General features: G+C 27.8%; 3 protein-coding genes across 7 annotated transcripts in view; 1 reads left to right on the plus strand and 2 right to left on the minus strand.

Annotated features, from left to right (window-relative positions):
- LOC107455222 (glutamyl-tRNA(Gln) amidotransferase subunit A, mitochondrial) lies at positions 1-18,558 on the minus strand. Of its 3 annotated transcripts, XM_043045751.2 has the most exons (12): positions 18,305-18,372; positions 15,238-15,307; positions 13,660-13,745; positions 12,745-12,904; positions 11,188-11,383; positions 9,958-10,146; positions 9,041-9,216; positions 6,569-6,681; positions 4,819-5,011; positions 2,492-2,612; positions 1,185-1,390; positions 1-297 (listed from the first exon to the last, which is right to left on the minus strand). In XM_043045751.2, exons 3-12 carry the CDS (start codon positions 13,690-13,692, stop codon positions 143-145), a joined length of 1,542 nt encoding a protein of 513 aa, XP_042901685.1. In that variant the 5' UTR covers positions 13,693-13,745; positions 15,238-15,307; positions 18,305-18,372; the 3' UTR covers positions 1-142. The 3 variants fall into 3 exon arrangements, 2 of the variants coding, with proteins under 2 accessions (XP_042901685.1, XP_042901684.1); XR_011637607.1 differs by lacking the exon at positions 15,238-15,307 and having other exon boundaries at positions 1,185-1,425; positions 18,305-18,422; XM_043045750.2 differs by lacking the exon at positions 15,238-15,307 and having other exon boundaries at positions 18,305-18,558.
- LOC107455225 (Coiled-coil-helix-coiled-coil-helix domain containing 3) lies at positions 17,565-18,355 on the minus strand. Its single transcript, XM_016072725.3, has one exon. It carries the CDS (start codon positions 18,202-18,204, stop codon positions 17,674-17,676), a length of 531 nt encoding a protein of 176 aa, XP_015928211.1. The 5' UTR covers positions 18,205-18,355; the 3' UTR covers positions 17,565-17,673.
- The window catches only part of LOC107455224 (uncharacterized), an 11,598-nt gene continuing 6,638 nt past the window's right edge, over positions 18,553-23,512 (plus strand). The window contains exons 1-3 of one of the 3 annotated variants that reach the window (XM_043045748.2): positions 18,553-18,689; positions 18,799-18,921; positions 23,089-23,281. In XM_043045748.2, the coding sequence (XP_042901682.1) occupies positions 18,818-18,921; positions 23,089-23,281 (297 nt within the window). In that variant the 5' untranslated portion in view covers positions 18,553-18,689; positions 18,799-18,817. The other 2 variants (XM_071184761.1, XM_071184760.1) reach the window with 2 other exon arrangements.

The raw sequence follows: 23,512 nt of genomic DNA on the forward strand, positions 1-23,512 counted from the left end.
TTAAGAAATGAAAGTAATTTATTTATAAATACAGTTCAGTGAGAAATGATAGTGAAATATTGCATTGAAATTAAGGAGTACCACTCCTGTCCTAGAAGTTCCTTTGTCATCTGAGTCACTTTTTAAAGCAAGCATAAGTGCATCAATCTATCTCCAAAGAGGGAAATTTCATTTGCTCTTCAAGCCATTTTGCTGCAGTTAGAAGTTGCCGTTCTCCAAAGGGCTGACCAATGAGCTGGAGACTCAAGGGTAGTTCACTTTTGGAAAGTTCACATGGGACACTAACAGCAGGCAAACCTACAAAAAGATAAAAAGGTTTGAAGCAAAACATCAGTAGTAATATTGGATAAAAACTGTAAATAGGATTTTAAACCTGAGTATTAAGTCAAAATCAAACTATAAATAACTTATGATCATCCAATATCGCATTCATTCTAAATGTCACGTCATAATTTTAAAAAAATTTACCAGACAAATTTCAATAATTAATACCATGACTGACAATAAAAATTTAATTGACAATATGCGAGCGACAATATCATGACAAACATGGAACATGATAAAGTTGATGGTATTAACAAGACTAATAATTATCAAAAGCGATAAAAATCTAACACAATGTAATATCGACAGCGATATTATCGTGATCAGTATCCACAACAATAAAAATATAAGATAATAATGTGGTGAGAATTACTGACAGTGATGAAATCAAGAACAATATTTAAATCAATAAAAATCAAATCTCAATATTAATGATAAATATTAATCACAATATATCATGTAACATTGATATTTCCTGGAGTTGTAACCTAAAATTCCCAAAGTTCCAAAATCAGACACACAAATATAACTAACCTGAATAAACATATCTATTTTAATGGATTTGAATTTTTAACTTCAAAATAATGGAGGAAGCCACAATACAGAAATTATAATCTCATTAGCCTATTCTGGAGAGCAGTATGAAATTTGTTTTTGCGTATTCTGTATTATTTCTAAGGAACTAATTACACGAATCACTTTAAAATGCATAAGTTTAACCAGTTTAAATATCATAACACATAAAAAAAAACTTGTTATAAATTTTTTTTTGCAGGTTTATATCCAGTTTTTAAGCCAATAATCAACCAAAAATTATAATTTTCAAATAAAAAACTGATGAAAAAAAAGTGATTTCTTACCAGCCATATTTACAGACTGTGTACAAAAATCGTCTACAGCGTTATGTTCCCGATTGTCGATTTTCGTCCATTCTGAATAAGGCGCAGCTTCGTTTAAAGTGACTGGAGTCAATAGCAGATCTATTCCACCATCAAACACAGTTTTGAAATCATTAAAGATGAGTCTTCTGACTTTTGCAGCTTTCAAGAAATATTTTTCATAATTTCTGTAATAGAATCCAGATTGATTTCATACTTATATCTAAAAATTACATTGATAATTAATTTAAGAATTAATTCAAAATGCATACATATGCTGAAAGACAAACACACACTGGTTAATAAATCAGAATAAGGTCTGCGCATAGTAATATTTTACAGGGTGTTACACAATGACTGCCATTAATATATACTTTTAAACCGTTGTCAAAAAATAACTGGTTCTGTTGTGCTGGAACTGTTTCTCTTAGTTGCTATATTTCTAACAAGTGCAATTTTCAAACGATTTATTTTCAATTTTGACAAAATCACAACAGATATAGTTTTTGTTGCAAAGAGGGTTTTCAATTGGGTTAACTGGTTTTGAATAATTTATGAGAATGCAAAATATTTTTTGCCATTTTTTTTAAAAATTTCTCTTCAAAGCACTGCCATTTTGTGAAAAAAAATCTAATTTTTTAAAAATCCTCATTTCAATGAAAATTACATTCATGTAGTTTAAAAAAATCAAAACAGAGTCAAGTTTAAATAATTTTTTTCAACTTATAAAATAGCAATTTATGGATAGTTAAAATAAGTTTTAAACATTGTTTTATACAAGCACTAGTTTTTTTTAAAATTTAAGTTTTTGTATTATTAACATGATAAAAATGTAGATCAAAATATGTACAATAAGATAAAAAAAATGTATTGAGTTCATCTCAATTTTTGCAAAATTCATTCAAAACAGTTCTTTTCACAAGCTTCTACTGTGTTATTCCCTCTCAAATAGATATTAACGAAACATCCTGTATGTATTTAACAAGAAATTAGTCACAATAATGCCTAACCAAGTCATTATATCAAAAGAAACATCTGAGATACATATAACATAAAATTAGATATTGATATTTTTTTCATTAGTCAATGACTTAGCAAGATAAATAGTCAATTCAATAGTCAAACAGTAACGAATGTAAGATTACAAAATTGGCCTGATTATTTTCTAAAAACAACTTTTATCCAATAAATGACCAAGGATACTATGCAACATGAAAACAACATTTTCGTGAAGGAAAGTGCTAATTCTAATTTTTCTAAAGCAAATCACTCAAACAAAACTAACTTACTTTCGAAGTAAAAAGAAATTTCCTGATAGAATCCTTTCTCTCACCACATCACCAAAACCTTCACGTCTTGTAACAGCATAGGGATGATCTGAATCAGTTTTCTTCTCAGTCATGCGATGACCTGAAATATCATACAAAACTATTATTGATTGAAGAGTTTAAAATTTTTCTATGCCAGCAGTTTATAAGCAATAAAATATAGTACAGTTGAACCTTGATCCCTTGTTCCAGCATCAATCATTTCACCTGTATGTTTCGTGGTTCCATCGCAAAGGCTATTCTTAAAAAATTAATAATACTTGCTTGGATTGTTTTAAAACAAGCAGATTCCTGCCCCTACTGATCAAAAATTCTATAGACGCTTAAAAATAATAATAAATATTGATGTTAGACTAAAGCAAAAAACGTAAATAAAGTACAAATTAAGTACAGCATTTCTGTACTTGATATGTGCTTTATTCACATTATTTTTCAATTTAGTCTACGAAGCGTAAAGTAAACTCCATTCATTTGCATATTGAAGTTTAATTTTTTCTGAGATGAGAAACAGTAACTCCTGAGGCAATGATAAAGAAAATGTGGATTTGTTGCAGTTAGGGCAAAATGCCACAAATAACAGGTTTCATATTTATGTATCAGTTGATGATAATGTTGAAACTTGTTGAGTTGTCGGTTCAAGAAATGGTTTCAGAAGCAGAAGAAGTGTAAAGTTACACCAATAAAGACCTAACTGAACACACATTTGCAGAAGGCTTCGGATCCTTTAAAGAAATGAGAAACTTTTAATATTCCCACAAACTTTCAGAAAATGAACAGCAATCTGAAACCAATGCGAAAATTTAATGCTTGTGCTGAGATGAAAATGACCCAAAATTTCTGTATATTTTAAATAAATAAATATATTTATTTATCCTTCTTTTGCACAGTAAATATTTTTACATGAAATACATAATTTTTTCTAATTAAATTTTTCATATATATTGTAAATTTGTTAATTTTTGTGTCATTATTTGATAGTTTAAATTGACCCGCATTAGTTGTTTCCCCATATCTATTGTTTGTAATGAATTGTCCCTCGAGAAACGAATGACCGAGGTACTACTTTATCATTATGCCTTGAAATATCAATTGTAACTATTGTTAATTTTAAAAGGCTAAATATCAACATTTGATAAGTGCTAAAATACAATATCCTAATAAGCATTTTTATAGCTCACAGCAACTTCTGAGAGTGGACTACATATGTTGAAATAATAGGATGTCATATAAAGGTTCAATGTGCTCCATTCTAACCTCTGTCCTAGATACATTTATTTTAAGAAAAATGAGAAAATACTTTTTGCATTAGAAATGCAGATATTAAGAAATATACTTAGAGTAATAAAGAGTAAATGAAGAGTGGTATAGATGAATAAACTTACAATTGTATGGGAAATATTTAAAACCGGACATCATTATATTCAGGGGTGATTGTGAGCCCAAGTCAAAGTTCCGGAAAATTTCTTGAGTAAAAAAAAAAAATTTAAAAAAAGTTTAAATCAAAAAATTAGAAAAAAATTTAAACAAGGTTTTTTTTCTCCCTTTTCTCAATATTTCTTAGTTTACTTAAAATATATTTAAAATTTTACACATACCTATACCATTTACACATACCTATGATGACCTGGAGAAGTAATTGAAATTTACAAATATGTCTTTCTTTCTTGAGTTTATGATTATAATACCTATTTACTGATAAAAAATGAATATTAATCTAGAATATTAGTTTATCTGGCTCTCCCTTACAAACAAATAAAATAAACTGCGTTTTTAAGTTCCACCTTTGAAAATTTGATTTCCGGAAACTTTTGTGATCAATGATTTTTTGAAATGTCTGAACTTTCGATCTCCGGAAACTACCGGATCACGGTTAGCGAAAAATCCGAAAATTCCGTTTTTTTCCGGAGTACAATCAGCCCTGTATATTGCTTCAAGAATAAGAATATATCATTTGTAAAGCCCATAAGCTTTGACCTTTTTTAGGCTGTAAATTTAGTTTTGTAGTTTAAAAAGTTCTCCCGAAATCTGATTGTGGGCAGCAACTTACAATGGCATGGGAAATATTTAGAATCAGACATCATTATATTGCTTCAAGAATGAGAATATGACATCATTTGAAAAGCCTGTAAGTTTTGACCTTTGAGGTTGTAAATTCAGTTAAGTAGTTTAAATTGTCTGCCCCAAACCTGATAGTGAACAGCAAGAATTTATTTACAGTTTAAGCAAATAGTTAACGAGGTTAATCTCTAGCATTAAATAAGTACTAAAATTAAAAACTGATTAATTACCATAACGTATTCCATCATAACGAGCAAAATTTGATGCCACATCACAACAACAGAGAACTGAGTAGCACATAATGGAATATTTAGTGTGGGGCAGTGATACGGTGGATACTTTGGCACCAGCATTGGAAAATTTGTCTGCTACATTTCTCCAACTTTCGATCACTTCAGGTGACATTCCTGGACATTCATATTCCTGAAAGTAAGGAACAAACATGATACATATTATTAACAAGCAAAAAGAAAAATAAATAACAATAATTAAAAAATTAATTTTCTTTCTTTTTTTATATGGTTTTTAAAACAAGAAACTCCCATAAAAATGCTTTTTAAAAAAAAACTGACAGTCATTTTTCAAAAATAAATACTGCTTTCAAAAGTAAAATTTACAGAAAAATGTGCAAAAATTTTTTGATTGTTGAAAATATAATTCTGCTAGTTCTTCTTGCTGTTTTAAACATACTAAGTGTATGATCTTGTAATCTCTTTTTTCTAAAAATCTTCCACAGTTCTAAGTTGAATGGTTTATAAATAAAACATTGTTGAAAAGATTGCAAGCAAACCTCTTAAATATGAGGATGCTTCTTCTCTCTCTATTTTGCTCCATATATTTCATTAGTAATAAACTCTTGGTAATAAATCAAGCCAAGATAGTTTACCAGTTAAGCACCAAGGAATCATTAGAAGCACTAAAGATTCTCTCGAGGGGGTGGGCAGATGAAAATTGGACCGGGAATGAAACATATATATATACAGGGTTCATGCTCTACTTTAGAAATAAAATTCAAGTACTTTTCAAGGACTTTTTAAGACTTATTATAAAANATATATATAAACTAAAGATCCTCCCTTGCATTAGGATAAGTTGAAAATAACTTCTTGTATATCCTGTAAGTTTTGATATACCTGTCATTAGTTTCAAAAGCTGTTAATTTTGAAATTAATCAGTTCTACTCTACTAACCTAAAAGCATATTTATATTCAACCAAAACTTGCTAATAAAAAATTCATTATTGGTCATAAAAACTGCCCCTTACATCAATTTGCAATAAAAAAAGTGAATAAAATACAAATAGTTTTATGATTAGTATCAAGAACATATCATAATACAGAGAGAGATCATATAGAGTGAGTCAAAAAATAAACTCAGGACTTTCTGATAAAAAAGAGAATTTCTGATTCTAAAAGGGGAATCCCTGAAACAAAAGTAGAAAACTTAAAATAAAGCCTAAAGGTAAAATAGTCATAAATGTTATTTAAAAAGTTAATTTATTTAAATGCAGTAAAAATAAATTGTTTAACTCATAAACACGTTATTAAATCATTATTTAAAGAGAAATACAGCTAATATATAAATTGTTGTATTATGACTCCCAGCTAAAACAAAATTTGCTTTAGATTATTTAAATCAAATCAGATATGTTAGTTTCCAAGACATAAGCTTCTCACATTTTATGCCATAAATTAAATATAATTAATTTAACTTAATTTACATGTCCTGGTACATTTCACTTAGCTTATGTTAAATGTTGGAAGTTATTAATGAACTAACTTAACACTATGATAAACTAAATATATCAAATATATCAAAAAAAATTAAAAATCAGTGAAAATACAGCAACAAAACTTTTTAACACAACAAGCTTAGCAAAGTTTGCATTGTTAGAGCCTTAGTAGCACTAAAACTTTATTAATAATTGAAAAAATACAATTTATAATTTAAGTTAAGAAAAAAAATTGTTTAAGAACTCACATTAGGTATTCCAATATGAAGATGTCGTACATCCACATTGTCTGGAATCGTAAAAGGTGAATAATGTTTACTTACAGTTGTTGAATCATAAATATCTGGGCCAGCTAGATTATCTTAATAAAGAAACAAAATAAAAATTATTATATTTGGTTTAAGTTGTCATAATAAAATAACTTTTAAAACCTAATACTGATTCATTATAACATAGTTTTAATCAAATTTCAAAATAAAATCCTAATCAAAAATTCATATTAAATAAGTATAAATATTTTTAACATATAAAAGTAGTAAAGTAAAGGCACTTAAAAATGCGCAAACTAAATATTTTTTCTAATTATTTGTAAATTATGCATACATTTAAGCATGCAATTAACAACAGTATACCAAAGGTTTTATTCATTTGTTTATAAAACACAAATACATTAACTGATATCAAATTAATACCAATTTAATATAACTTGTTATGTCACGTAACTATATACATCATATCAGGTTATAATAAATCAGGATTAACTGATTTAAGAAAAGTCAATGAGAAAAAGATTTCAAGAACAAATTTATAATTTTACAGATTTCTTGTTAAAATTTTTTTTATTTAATACCTGATCAAAATAATATTCTGTAACAATAATAAAAAAATATCATTACATGAGCTGCAGCCCACAGCCAAACATTTTGTGACACATTTAAAACTATATAATAAGGTCAAAACAGGTAGCTTCAAAAAATTTCTGTAAATATGTGATGGGTTGTAATGTTTGTTTGAAAATATGGCTGTGATATCTTTAAAAACTTTAAAATTAATGTATACATTCAGGAAGTTAACATATACATTAATGTATTAGGATGCCTGTGGGACAAGTCCTGCAGGATTGAAATTCAGAAACTAAAAGAATTCTTCTCTTGTAAAATGAAGGTCTTGTACTGATAACTGGATCACATAACTTCCTTCTCTGCTCTTTCTGCCACACACATTACTCTTTACTTCAAAACTTTCCATTCAAAACATATGATAAGGGGCAGTCTATTTAGAAAAAAATAATGAGCTTCCTTAGTTTTTGCTCTGTATTGAATCATTTATCAAAAAAGTGTGCACCTCACGCAATAAGTATTTAAAAGATCGTGCTTAAAAATAAAGCTCTGCAGAATTACATGTAAGAAAAGTTTTTTCAGTGTACGGCAAGATGGAAAACCATTATGATATGCCATAATGATTTCGTAAATTGGAAGACTGCATACAAAAAACTTTGATCAATATGAAATTGGTACTAACTGTTTGTGATAAAGAATTTGATCAAATTGCTATGATTGTATATGCACTGTAGACATTTATAATAGCTTTCAAATGATTTTTTTCCCTATATGATGTTCACAGCTGATGCGATAAAGAGATTCTTGCTAGGCAAAACTTATAATTAGAAGTCAGACTTTAGAGAATATTTTAAATTTGTACGAAAACTTGCATTCAACAGAAAAGAACAGAGTAGTATTTTGCAGTATTTGCATATCCCTCTAAAGTTAGATGATCACGAAACAAACGTCTATAGAGTTTACAAGTGTCTAAAACACAATCAAGTAAAAGAAAATATCAAAAAACTATATCTGTGACTGGAGGATACAAAAATGACAGATTATGCCAACACATTAGATGATGAAGATAGAAATAAAAAAAAGACATTGAAAAAGGAGAGATTGAAGATGATGAGGCAGAGACATCATAAAAAAAATGAATTTAAGTTAGTCACTCAATATTGCATGGTTCCCTCAGAGTTCTATTCAAGGAATAAATTATGATGAAAAAGAAATTTACACCATAATAAAAGAATGAGTCTATTAGAAAGTGGTATACTTTAGTCTCTTAGAAAGAGGTGCAAAAGAGTACTACTCGAAACTGTGTATGGATATTTATTATCAATAGAACTAATAATAGAGGCACCAAAATCTTTTCATTCGATGCTTGATTCTCTACTAATATTTGATCCTCAACTAGGAGACAAGTCATTGGATATTAAATATTTTGAGTTATTTTTAGCATTAAATAAATAACTGTTGTTTTTAGGAGCCATAATTTTCTTGGTATTGTCTTAACAAAAGATTAAATTTTCATATTACATGCAAATCTTTTGATCTTTTTCTCTGTTGAAATTTGGAACTTATTAAATTAACTCCGCGTTTGAATGGAATGCTTCATTGAAGCGAGACTTGTCAATTGCAGTATGCCACAATCCAGCAGTATTTTTTTAAATATAAATAACCACCTTTAAACAGCATATTAGTGCACAAGTGTAACACTAACTGTAAAAGTAAATGCTCTAAATCTAAATGTTAAAAACATAAGAGAAAAAACAAAATTTAAAATTAATTATCTTAATAATAACAAAGAAATCATTCGGCAGAATATGAATTGAAAAAAAAATCTTCAAAAAAGCTGATGATTAAAAACATGTGAATTTTAAAATCCAATATGCTTACTCAATAATAAAACAGCATCATCAACAGATCTGGTTAAAATTCCAGGAACATCTAAAGAGTTACAGAGTGGTATAAGTCCGTTACGAGAAATTAATCCATAAGTGGGTTTTAATCCAACCACCCCACACATGGCAGCTGGACTTCTTGTTGAGCCTCCAGTATCAGAGCCAATAGCTCTAAATAATAAAAATAATAGTAACCACTTCAGCTAACTGTAGTGAAATAGAAAATGAAATTTGTACAATTAAATTCTTAGAAAAATATACTTTAATGAAATATTAACTTTTAAGAAACTAATGCTAAAGTCTAAATTTTGCTTAAGGTTTCAAACTAAATTCAAAAAAAAATTTTCATACATTATTTCATTCAAATACATTTTCCCTTGACATCTTACTGATACAAAATATTTTGAAAAACTCTGAATAGAATTTTACATCCTGCATTAAATTAAAAATATTTTATTGACAAAATATAAATTTGAAAAGCAATTGAATTAAAAATAAACTTACAAAAAATTATTTTAAAAGGGCACAAAAGACATTTTGGGAGCAACTGATTTAAAAACAATTATAAAATTTAGGGAAAATAAATTTTAAAGCTAATTATTAATTTTTTAACATACTTTTAAAAAATTAGGTAAACCAAGATATTCTGGTAAGGATTTTGGTTTTTATATGGAACCACAGATACATAAGTAAATTTTCTAAAATATTAATTATAAGTCAATTAAGGAATTCAAAATAAAAATTATTGAAATTCTAATTACCACAGTGAACTCAACAAATGTATTATTATTATAGTCGTAAAAAAATCGTAGGTAATTAAAGGGTTACAAAACTAAAAACAAATGAAAAACACACACTAATTAATAAAAATAACATGATAATGGACAGCAAATAACATAAAGACAATATTACCCAAAACACATCCCAGATGCTACGGCAACAGCAGCACCACCAGAACTTCCACCAGCAATAAAAAAATCATCATCTTTCAATGATAAACTATCTGGAAAGTCATAGTCAGCCTGCTTCCTAACTTTGTAATTCAATCTAGATCTCCATGGATTCTTTGTTGGTCCAAAAAAAGAGTCAACAGTAGCTGATCTATGTGAAAAATTTAACAATAAGTATAATTTACTTAATATTTTAAAAAAAATTTACAAAAAAAATATAGTGTGATACATATTTTGTTGAACAAGAATTTTTTAATAAGAAAAAAGTAAAATAAAATAAATAAAGAAATATTTCATTAATTTTCGTAAATATTGCAATAAATAAAAACTTTTAAAGATAATTCAGATATTGTGCCAAATGTATGGATTAGAATAAGCTAAAATACATTATATATATTTTGCTACAGTTTGCTCTAGAATGGGTATGAGTTATAATACCCTTTGAGTACGATTCCTTCTGCAATATTTTTCCTTTAGTTCCTCTCTTAATATTGCCCCATTGTCACCAAGGTTTTGCAACTCTTTTGATGCAGGTATCTATGAAGAAATTACCCCCAAAATTTTTTTATTGATTAGCAAGAGGGAAAAGTGGTTTTTAAGCAGCGAAAAAGGTCATATTTAAGCATTATTTGAATAAAATAAATAAAGAATGTTTATTAATGTGAGTTAAATCTTTCTAGCAAATTTGTTGAGTGGTCCAATTAATTTAAGCTGATTAAAAGGTACTTACATTTGTCCTAAACTAAACAATGCACAATTTTAGTACAACTGACATGGCAACCGTATTAAACAGTGGCATAATTAGTACCTTAACCCACTGGCGGTTAAGGAAATGGGCAAAATTGGGAGAATGTTTCTCCCCTACACACAGTTCCCCTATCAGTTAACATGGGAAAACCGGTTTTGCTATGCAGAGAAGACTGCATGTTAAAATGCGACTTTTTACGTGCAGAACCGTCAGTGGGTTAATGCTATATCTTCAGGTAAAAGAGGTATGCTAGAGACAAGAATGAAATCAAATTTAAAGGAGGGTAGTGATTGTATTTTTTGTTCTCCCATTAGAACCTTTACTTATAAAAATAACTAAAATTTTTTTTTAATAATAAATATTTAAGATTTGATTTGTACAGCAAAAATACACACAAGAAGAAGATTATTTAACTCCAAAGTTGGAGATACAATAATTACTTACCCCATTGCAAACTCATCGAGATTTGTTTTCCCCATTAGACAAATTCCTTTGTCATAAAGCTTTTGTACAACAGTGCCATTATAAGGTGCAACATAATTACTCAACATTTTAGAGGCACAAGTTGTCCGAATATCCCTGGTACTCCAGTTGTCCTTAAAAGCAATAGGAATTCCATCCAGCACTCCTAATGAATGACCTTTAAAATAAGATTAAAAAATTACTGTTAAACTTATATAGTTCTTACAAACAAAAACTTATAGAGTTTTTTTAAAAAAAACAAAAAAACATTAAGGTAAAAAAGTAGAATTTACATCAAATGAAGAGATTTACAAATGAAGAAGAAAAGTTACATCAAATGAGTTATTGATAAAAAAAATATTGATACTGATAAAAAAAGAAAGAAAATAGCTATTAGTCAGAGTTTGTTGATTTAAATCAGCTTAATTTAAAATAAATGAATTTTCTTTTTCTGAAAAAGAATGATCAAATAAAAAAATTTCAAAGTATATTAACATAATTTTTAAAATTTTTTTTTTTATAGATTTTCATAGTTTTGATAGATTTTTTTGTAAAAATATTACTAAGATTACTTATTAAATATTATTTTTTGTAAATATTTCAATTAGTAAAATTGCATTAATAACTTAGTGGGGAATAATTATCAACTGCATTATAAAAAATTAAATTTTAGAAGTCTTACAATACTTTCAGATTTCTTTAGAATGTAAATTAGTAATAGAATGAAAATTTATTGTAGTTATTGAATATGAATTTTCTTAAGTTTAGCGGAAAAAAAAATTGGTAAAATGAATTTTGTTTCTTTTGGCCTGTTATTGAAGGAGTTAATAAGGATAAAATTGTGTTACATTTCAGCACCATTTTTAATAAATTTGACACACACATTTAGATACATTAAACAATATTTAATGCAGTAACACTGCTATGATATATTTTAAATAATTAAAGACTATAACAATAAATTGTGAAAAATTTTTTTGGAAAAAAAATTATGAGCCATGGTATTAGTTGATAAACATTATATTGATGGCGGTGGTGATGTGTGTGTATATATATTTACATAATGTATTGTAAGTATATGGTCATCCATGTGTTCATGGACACACTGAGTCCTCAAGATATTGGGAAGCAAGAGAACTTTTAAGGCAATGACTTCGGTCTTCTTTCTTTGTTATCCTACGTACATTTGTATTTGTCATTTATTTCATCTTTCTATTTGTACCTTTTGCCTTGCCATTAGAAATAAAAAAAAAATATTTACATAATGCTCTCATACAGCAACAAGCAAATGGAAAAGTAAAAAAAGCTACTTTCAGTTCGAAATAGGAAAATTATTAAAAATAAGTTTTTATAAATATTTTTCAATACCAAAACTCCACAACCTTTTACCATTTACTAAGGGATGAATACTTAACAGTTTGCAATTGGATGGCACTTTTTTTTTGTTGAAAAATTTTAGCAATTTACTTTCACAGTACTAAATAAGGTTACGGATACTTTTATATGAACTATTATATTTATGGTACTAAAACTGCATACCTTCACAAATACGTTTCTGGGACTGTTCAGCTTGTTCTAGAGCTACATTTTCTGTTACAGTAATAAAAGCATTTAAATCCTTTGCTTTCTTAATTCTGGCCAAGCATAAATTTAACAGTTCCTTAACTGAGATGCTTTTATTTTGAATTAATGGTGAAATCTGGAGAAAAAAAATAATACAGATTAAACAATAACAGACATAAATTGACTTCTTTCATAAATAGAAATGTTTTTTGCATTGTTTTATGTTATAGATTTTATGTTTTACAATATAGATTTAAAAAAGAAAAGAAAACTCGAAATCTTTATTTCAGTTTGATCTCCCTATAGTGCATTTCTTCTTTTTTCAAAGCCCTACAGCCTGTAACAGGCCAAGGCCGTTCCAATAGTCTTTGCCCTCTGGTCCCCTCCGTAAGACTCCTCATGTTTCTTTTATTTAGGATATGAAATCTTTTTCCTCCAAGTCAAGCCACTTAATAGGTGGTCTTCCTTGTTTCTCAAGGATTAACAAAAGTAATCTTTTTTACTGGATAAGTATTATCAGATCAGGATATCTGAGCCATTATAGCCTATAGCATTTTATGACTGGAAGAATATCAGGTTGCTTGTACTTTTAGTTGATTCCATTAATTTATTCTGTTGATTCCATTAATTTAAAATATAATAAACATTAAAAAAAATGGATTTCTTTGAAAATCAATTTTAAATTTTTTGTGACAAAGCTAAAAGTTTAAGTTTAATTACAATGACTTTATAATTACCATACAAACTTAAAAACTTCCCTAATTTGGGTGATAAAAAAGAGCAGAAAATTTCTTAATTAAGACACTTTTTAAATAAATTTTTTTGAAGGTAAGAAGTGATTTACAAGGTGTGAAGGTAAGAAGAAATTACAAGATAAAGAACAATATTTACCTTAGTAATTGGCATAGAAAGATACGATGTCATCGTCACTATTTCATGAAAGTTTCTATGTAATGAATAAATTATCACTGTAGCTTCTGTAAAATAAATGGTAATTACTTTAAAATAAGAATGCAAATAAAGTAATAGATATAAATAAGAATTTCAAATTAATAATGAGAATAAAGATAAAATAATAGATATAAATAGGAATTCAAAATTAATAATAAAAATTAAAATCTTCTTTTATCAACTTTTAACTTGAGTTTTGTAAGAAGTTGTAATAACAATAGAAAAAAATTAGAGAGATCAGATAGGTTACTGACGCCCGGTGGCTGAGCGGTACCGCTTTGCGCTGTCGTGCCACAGGTCCCTGGTTCGATCCTTGGGCCGGACAAGGTTGACTCAGCCTTTCATCCCTTCAGTGGGTCGATAAATGAGTACCAAGCATGCTTGGGAACTAAACACTGGGGGTTCTGCGTTTGGCTGACCACCTGACCGGAACATGTGCTCCTGCACCCCAGAGCCCAAAAAAACTGAGATGGGCACAGTAGGCCTTGGCCCTCTATGGGCTGTCACGCCGCTGAGTTAGTTAGAGTTAGATAGGTTACTATTAAAAAAAGGTCTTTTAATCTGTAGAAAAAATAGCAAGATTTATATTTGGAACTATCAAATATTTTTTAAGTAGCAATTTTAAAACTTTATCAACTCAATGTTGAGATTTTATGTACTGATTTCTTTTTAAAAAAAAACCCAGTTCAATTAAACTTCAAATAGAAAAATATTAAAATTAAAAAAGATATTTTAATACATGTTATCTTGTGCCATAAAAGAGTACATAATATTAAATATATAAGATACATTCAAATCTCAATTATGAGCATAATTTTTCAACACATGCCAGAGAACACACATTTATGGAAGACAATGATTTTGGCAGTTGTTTAGTATGAAGACAATGTAAATGAAAGTAATTTCGTTCTATTTGTATGGTAATTATAATTTTCTTGATAGCTTTACTTGCTTTCATAGGCAATTATAAAATATGATTATTATGTGATGAAAATTAACATAAATGCTTTGAGATATATAAACAATTGGTACATCATCTAAGTTCTAATATAAAAATATTACATCAAAAACTGATAAATAATCAAAATTAGTTTGAATTCACTTTTCAATATAAGAAACAAAAACATTCTAGAATTTAATTAATCCTTCAAGTGTGTTCTATTTTGTTAAAATGAAACTTTAAAGTTGCCAACATTTATACCCTCAAAATTATATCAGAAAAAAGGGAAAATTCACTTCAAAATCAACTTAAAAAGCATTTTTTTTTAAATTTTTGTTTTTCAGTTGGCATATTTAAGATAAAATAATTGGGTTTATCTGTCTATAGGCTGACTGGATGTTTATTTACTATGCCTATATGATGGAAATGCCCAAGGCATATACATGGCAATGCCCCAAGATTATATTTTCATAACAATCTTGAATAATCTAATTTTACAATAGTTCAAACAGGCAATAGTCCCAATAAGAGTATCATAAAGTATTAGCTACAAAACATAGAGAGAAAAAATTACTTACATGGAATTGAAGTGCAATAATCACCAACTCCAAATTCAATTATGTTGTTGGTGACAAAAAAATTCCAGTTCTGCAATAGTGTTTCAAGTAACTATTAGATGCTTCATATCTCTTTAAATGATGCCTCCAAGTTTTAATAATAACTAATAGATAATTCACGTTTCAACAACAGACCAAGCTTTGGTAACTAACAAAAAAGATCTTAGGAGAAGTTATTCTTACTTGCATTTTGTAACTATACATTATGATTAAATTTTTTGAGTGCAATGGAACTTGTACACACGTTCAGAGTAGTGAATAAAATGTTAATTGGGAAAAAAAGACAAGGCTCTGATTTAAATGTAAATTTTTAAAAAAGGAAAAAAGAAAACTGACTGAATGTTTTTATTATTGCCATAGCGCAAAATGATTTCAAATGTTCTACAACAAGACTTATTATGTTTATAAAAGTTCCGTGGTTATTTTTTGAAATAAACAAGTCATTCCTAATTAAATTAGTACTATTTTTTTTTTAAAATTAAGAATAATTTTATTTTGAAAAAGAAAGGAATCTTAATTAATATTAATTATTCAACTTATGTATAAATGCCAACTCAAAAATTATCCACATCTAAAATTTTCTTTAAGACTTGAACATAATTCTTTTAGGTGGACATAAATAGTTCTGTTTCAAACATAAGCAATTTTACAGGGTCTTAAGGACATATCTCATAGCTTTTGGTACTTATAATTAATAAATAATTTAATTTAATTAAAATTTAATAATAAGATTAAAATTAATAAAAAATAATTTAATTAAAATTTAAAAGCATTTTTTGTTGCTTTCAGTCTATTCTTTTGTTATTTTAAAATCATTTATTAATTCTTTTTAGGTCATCAAAATAAATAAACAAATAACTGTTTAAGAAATTAACCTTACAAATGTTCTATGTACGCTTAAATATGACATTATAATGATTGTTAGGTATCTGTTGTACATAATAACAATTATCTTTTATTTAATTAATTACACTGAAACTGTTTATCTATATCATCTTCGTAACAGATATTTTTAATTGACATTAATTAATTTGTTGGTTTTCAGTTACTTAAGATAGAACTATAAGATAAAATAAAGTTAAAAACTATCTTTAGTCTTCCTTTTAAAAATTCTTTTGGTTATAGTTATTAAATTTAATAAGAAATTTCATTTTTAAAGTGTTTGGTTGCTCTTAAATGTTTAATCACCAATTTATCTACAAAGTATTTCATGTGTAAAATCACAAAATAATTTCCCTTATATAATGCTACAATAAATTTCATGTCAAGACTGGATAAAAATTTTAATAATTTAGAATGATATTTTTTAAGAAGAATTCATAATAAACAAAATAAACTTTTGACCAAATTTTGATATTTTTAAATAAACCTTTAAATAGAATTATGCACTATAAAGAAAATTGGTTATTTAAAAATAACATTAATTATTCATGGTTAGAAATAAGTTTTGGATAATTTGTAATATACAGGAAACTTTCTACAAGATCATAGAACACAGTTTTGTTAACTTAGCAATTATTTGTTTTTTATTCAATAAATCTATGAATCATAGTAAGGAATAATAAAAAAAGTACTTTTTATTGTACAATATTTATATTGTAATCAATTTAACTTTAATTAGTTTAACCATAATAGCAGACAGATTTACACAAAAATGTTTTAACAGATACTTAAAAACTATTTTCTTTGAAAATCACTAGCTCTACACAAACTTGTCATTTTCCATTTATGTTGCAAGATTTTTTCCAGATTTAGGCATAATTTAAGTTTTTTTTTTATCAAACTAAGTTTGATGAATATTCCTATTCCTTTTAAATTGTGCAAGCTCTAAGGTATCTTAAACAAAAAAGTTTTCTTTTTATAACAGTTTGCTTTAATCCATATCATACAGGCAACACATACAAAGAGCGAGAATATAAGCAATATGAATACAATTACTCATATTCTCGCTCTTTGTATTTTGCTCGTATGATAAGGATAATTTTTTTTAAAAATCAGATTTTATAACCCAATTTTATTTATATTTTATTACCCATTTCATTTGTTTAAAATTTGTATTACAATCCCTTTGTTTCCTTCACCTGTTTGAGGAAATTCATGAGAGCACAAAGAAGAATGTTCTCTTAGAATGACATGAAGATGGGCATTATTTGTGGCTCTTAAAAGACTGAAAAGAATTGTATGATAACTCTGGTTTTCAGAAGGATAACACTAAAGAATGAATATTATTTGTGACTCTTAGAAGACTGATTTAAATGTTATCAACATAAATTAAGAAGAAGTACAAATGCTTGGAGAAAATTATTTATTTATGACATAATAATGAATATAAAGTCTAAATTTTTTAATAACAGCCTATTAGTCACAGAAACGGATATCTATAGAAACACTAGAATCTTATTTGCTAAGTGCAGTCATTCTAACTTTATCAACACAGTTCATAAAATCTTTAACTTCTTGAGAACAGTTTAATGGATACTTGGAATTTTCTCGGAAACATCTTTCTACTAGGACTTGCTTGTCCGGACAAACAGGAGCGAACGAATTTTTAACATGATTTTCTTCTATCTCATTAAGCATGGCAGCAAATTTCTCCTTCGCAGAGTCATACAGCACTTTGTTCTGAGTTTCCAACTCATTTATACGGTTATTCCATGATCTTTCCGCCTTCTTAAACTCTTCATGGTACTTTTGCCGCTGTTCTAGTGTAGATGAAAATGGTTCGGTAGGAGCAAAAGGAACAAATTTTTGGGTTGGAATTTCAGGAGTATGTTTGGACTCTGCTTCAATGGGTTTATGCCGCTGTTCAGGAGTTTTTTCAGGCTCACCCCTTAAACGCCTGACAACATTTTCGGAGACTTGAACTACTCCTACAACATCATCATTAGAAAATGTCACAGTTCGGTTGCTAGATGCATTGTTACCCATTTTCTTTCAATAAAATGACAACAATTTAAACTGCGTAGAGTGCTCAGAAATAGACAAAGTTTGCAGATTAATGATAAATAGCGAATAAAAGCACACTTACCAAGTTTATAGAAAATAAACAAACAAAATGATCTCCTTCAGATATCAAAAGTTGCCAGTTACCTTCTTTTGACATTGAAAGTTAACTGCCTTTATTGAAAAAAAATTTAAAAAAAAAAGATTTAAAATTAAAATCAGCAATTTCATATAAAAAAAATTTTCTTTTAAGATTAGTCGCCTGGTATGCATTATTTGTAAATAAAAAACAAGAATGTACAAATCGAAAATTGACAAGTTTTTCGCTGAACTGAAATGATGTGATGTTTGTTGTCTGTCTGATTTGAGAAGCCGGAGTTTTAAAACTGAGAATTTTCTGTTTTAATTTATTACCGTAGTTTGATGTAAAATCTTCTGATCATTTCTATTTTAATTTGAAATAAAAAATAGTAATTTAACTCATATTTTTAAGAAATATAACCTTCAATAAATTTTTATGTTCGACTTAAGTCGTTCTTCACACTATTGTCATTAACTATTTGTCATCCTTTATTCCAGTTACCAAAAATTTATAAAAATGATGCAAATAACTAGTCCAGATGCTACTGTTGCCTCGTCATGTTCTGCTTATAATTGTAATAATAGAATAGGTGAAATTATGGAAGGAGTAACTTTTCATCGGTAATTTTGGTTTTGACTTTTTATACCGTTTTAATCACTACTGTCAGTCCCAATTATTTAAACCTTACTGTCATAGTTACGGAAATATCGTTTATAAATGCAAACTTATTTTTATAGTTGAATTTGCTGCAGGCAACAATATACTTGATTTTATTCCAGCTATGATTTGTGCAATATATTGGATTGTTGTTTTACCGAACATCCCAGTTGCTCCTATTCACATCACAATCAGGGATCGTAAATATCATGATATTTTCGAAAATATCAAAAATATCCGATATTTTGATATATATCTGATATTTTGATATATATCCGATATTTTGATATATATTAAAATTTTTGTTTTATGTTTAGTATCTTCAATATAAATCAACTTTTTTGTTAGGAATTGTTTTGCAGACATTATATACACATTTAAAACATAAAATAATTTATTTTATGTAAATTCTAAATTCCTAATGTTAATTGTAATTAATAATTTTATAATTTTTATAAAATAAAACATTAGAATTTTTTTTTAAATAAAAAAAAGTTCTCTGAAACGAAATCTTTTGTAATCACCAAAATACAAAACATTTTTATTTTACTTTTACTAAGTTTTAAAACACATTTTTTCTTTACTTCTTGTTAAAATATTTGAACATAAAAGTAAGTTTTTCTGCCTTTTCAGTCCCTAATCTATTCCGCAACTTGGACTGAATAAATCCAAAGCTAGAGAATATTCTCTCTAACCCAGTTGTGGAAGGAGAGGCAGTTAGTAGTTGTTCAAGAAGACTTGTTATTCTGACTTTTAATGGTTCCTCTAACTTGATAGTTTCCCACCAAACTGTAGGTTCCCCATTCAGAAAGTAATCTTCGAACTTGAAGTCTGGAAAGGGGCGGCTCTTTTTGACCAAAAAATTCATAGCCATAGGTAAAATATTTTTTCAACAGAACGTAGGAAATTAAAAGCTCTTTGTGTTTGCTCGTCATATAGTTTTTTTCCACAATATCTATGGCATATTAGCAGCTAAATGAGCAGGGTTTAATGCCATTACTTCTCTTTCTGAGAACTTTTTCATCACATCTTTTTTTCCACATGCTTTTAATTTCTCCTTTAGTTTGCACCAGATTTCAATACATTGTGCTATTGTGCACTTATTTGCTTGAACTGCATCTAAAGCATTTGAAATCGGTTCTAAAATGCTTATATAATCAGAGTAATTTACCATTAAATCATTTACTAAATTATCTGCCTTGACCACTTACTCATCATAGGAAGGGTTTATTTCCTTCTTTAAAAGTGGGGGAATGAGAACAGGTTCAGTCTAAGAATGAATATTTAGTAGGGGGTTAAGTGGGAGCAGGTGCAATCTAAAACAAGATTTTTTATAGGAAGTAAAGATAGTGTGAATGGTAGCATAAGTTTGTGTAGTGATTAAAAGAAATCTTGAAATAACGTGGGGGATATTTTAGAAATTTNACATCGTTTTTAAATGGAAACGTATTTTATAGTTGAATTTGCTGCGGGCAACAATATATTTGATTTTATTCCAGCTATGATTTGTGCAATATAAGATTGTTGTTTTACCGAACATCCCAGTTGCTCCCATTCACATCACAATGGATAGCGTTTCTAGATTTCTAACACTTTTCATTAAAACTGTATCTGTGGCAGGGATTATTACTGTCTCAGCTCCTGGTAACTTTAAATGAGAAAATATCCGTATTGTTACAAATAATTAATTATCCGTATTTGTAAGATAAATGCTAAGTTCTATAAGCTATAAAAATCCCAAAAAGGGACCAATTCGAAGGGTTTAACTTGTAGCCACTTCCAGACGGGAGGATATTTCCATATTGTGATCTGCCGCACAAACTGCAATCACCAAATAGATTTTAAACTTGCAAATTTTTTAACAAAAATATGCTGAGGTTTGCTTGTAGTTATTATACCCTTTGAGTTGGATGTTTCTTTTTTAGTTTCCCATGGGTTGTTGCTCGGAAGTTGCCAAGACTTGGCGATTATTCTGCTGCAAATTGCGAAATGGAAGTCTTACCCCAGACCAGACGTACCTTAACATATATTTTTAAAATTTTTTGCAAGTTAAAATGGCAAATAGATACTGATTCAAAAATATCCTCTAATTAATTAAAATAAGGTGGAAGCTTAGAGGCGATTAAAAATTTTATCCTATCATTTTGTCCCATTGTATGTATATGTATTTTAGTGTCTTGCAGTTTTGATTGGGTGAAAACTTGTTAGTCGTTTTAGTACCTGATGTGATACAGAATTCATTTTATAAATAAAAAGAAAAGTGAAGAGAGGCTCTCTCACATCCTGTATATGTATATATTAGTATTAATTGGATCCAAATTTTCTGAACCTTACAAAATTGTAATCAAGAATTCGAATTTGCAATTTTAATTTCATAATTTGTATTGTTTTAAAATTAAAAAGAATATTAAATTTATTACCTGTACAATATCCCTCTCTCATTTACCAGTATTTCTTTCTATTCTGTTCCACTGTTTTTTTTTTCTTTTTAAATTTAATATTCTGTTCGCTGTGCAGATTTAAAACTGAGAATCTTTCAATTGGTCAGTAATAGGAACATGTATTTCGTCTAGGGATGGGGGGAGAGTAAGGGATGATTTGGTAGCAGTTTTTACCAAGGAAATTTAAAACACTCGAAATATCGAAGTTTATTTATTTATTTTTTTAAATTTAGACAAAATAAAATAATCTGTTTTTTTTTTTTAATTGTAAATTTCATTACCTAAATATTGAGTGAAAATTTGTATTCTTAGAAGGGGGTGTGTCCCATGATCTATAAAACGTCAGGGAGGCAAAACCCCCACGGTCCCTGGTCACTGTTGCATGGATAGCCGCCTTCCTTAAAGGGATGAATTCACTCAAAGGTTCGCAGCCAGTAAGTGGAGACCTTTAACAATGCAATCAGGGTGGGAGAAGTTTTTCTTCAGTTATTCAGGTAGTGCTGATCGGCTGTATGACAAGAAGTGAACTCTAGTCATGATGTGGGATTTTGAATTTTTATCCTGAGAGAATCATCGTCAAATATGGATAGGAATTTCTTTTTAGTATAATATTTCTTTCCAATCTTAAACTTAACCTATAAGAGCTTAGTTTTAAATTTACATTATGTTTAAACTATAACTATATATGTCTTGATTTTTCAATAATTGCCATTTCCGCAAACTTTCTGCTAAATTGTTAAAACTATGTAATCTAGAATCTTCTTATCCATTAATAAACTTAGAAACTGTAATTATGTTGACCATTATTTTAACCTAAATTAACTTTTACTAATTAATTCTTTATAACATTAATCTTTCTTTTTAGGTTAAACATCCTAGTTTTAATTTGGTGGCTCAAATCAATCTTAACTTATCTTTTTTTCCCCTTTTGTTGTATCTTAAATTTATATTATCAAAATGTTAATCATAATTAAAAGGTACAACAATTACAGTTTTAATCTCTTTAATCATGATTTATATAAGTTTACCAGTTTGTTGGACTGTCAACGTACACATATAATAAAAAGAAAATTTTAAATAAGTATGTAAATTATTTCAATGTTTCCTTTTTGTGCAAAATAATTTCATGTGCTTTTTATTCATTTTTTCCTGATTTTACTTAATAGGTATTTTCAGACTTTTCGTTCTTTTGCTACAATCATGTCTGAATTGTGAAGTTTCATAAAAAAAAGAAATATAAAAATTACTTACTTCTAAAAATATCGTTTGGCTATTAAGTCTTTCTAATGAATTGTTTAAGGTTGTTTTCACTTTAATGATAGAAAAACTCAGTATTCATATCAGATTTAAATAAAAAAAATATGTAAAGCAAATTATATATCTTGAATTTAAATTAAATTATTTAAGTTTATATGAGTGTTTAATTTTAATTACAAAGTTTAAAGAATAAAAGATAATAAAAATTCAACTTTTATAAAATCAGTCAAATATTTCGCTTCCTATTTTGAACTTTAAATACAAAGACATTTTTTTAAAAGATGTTCTGTTTTATATGGCTTACTAAACTTTCTAATCTTCTTATGTCTAATTTTATGGTTTTGTACTTCACTAAAATATATTTTTTCAGTAGTTATTTTCAATATTTTTAAAAATAAATAGTATTTGATTTTTAACATTGTTATTTGATAGGTTTCCATTATCCAAGCCTGAACTTCTGTCAAAGTGGTTGTCTGCAATGAGGAAAGACAAGTGGGTTCCGACTAAAAAGGATGTTCTCTGCAGTTTTCATTTCTCTGATGATCAGTTTGTAGAAAATAATGGATATCGAATTTTGGTTCCAAATGCTGTTCCTGCAAAATTTGAAGTTTTGGCGCCCCCAAAGGTTTGTCTAACCTGCTGATTTTCCATCATCACAAGCTGAATTTTTATTTTTATTTTTTAGATTTTCGAAATTATGCTGTTTTTTTTTTCCCTTTCTTTTTTAAGGTAACAATGAATATTTAATATCTTGGTTAGGTTATCCATGGTGATTAACTGTTTTTTAAATTTTTAATGCATGTTCTGCTGTGAATCAGTTATATATATATTACTTGTATCTTTCTTTCAAATAGTT

Source organism: Parasteatoda tepidariorum, chromosome 9 (genome assembly GCF_043381705.1).
Source record: "Parasteatoda tepidariorum isolate YZ-2023 chromosome 9, CAS_Ptep_4.0, whole genome shotgun sequence".
Lineage (NCBI taxonomy): Eukaryota > Metazoa > Arthropoda > Arachnida > Araneae > Theridiidae > Parasteatoda > Parasteatoda tepidariorum.

Bases quoted from the DNA above. Each gene is read 5' to 3' on its own strand.
- LOC107455222 (XM_043045750.2), bottom strand. From the start codon at position 13,692: ATGACATCGTATCTTTCTATGCCAATTACTAAG. The intron at 11,384-12,744 runs GTATGCAGTTTT...CTTATTTTAAAG, and splicing joins CCAGAAACGTATTTGTGAAG to GTCATTCATTAGGAGTGCTG. The intron at 1,391-2,491 runs GTAAGTTAGTTT...ATTCTATTACAG, and splicing joins AATTTCTTTTTACTTCGAAA to AAATTATGAAAAATATTTCT.
- LOC107455225 (XM_016072725.3), bottom strand. From the start codon at position 18,204: ATGGGTAACAATGCATCTAGCAACCGAACTGTGACATTTTCTAATGAT.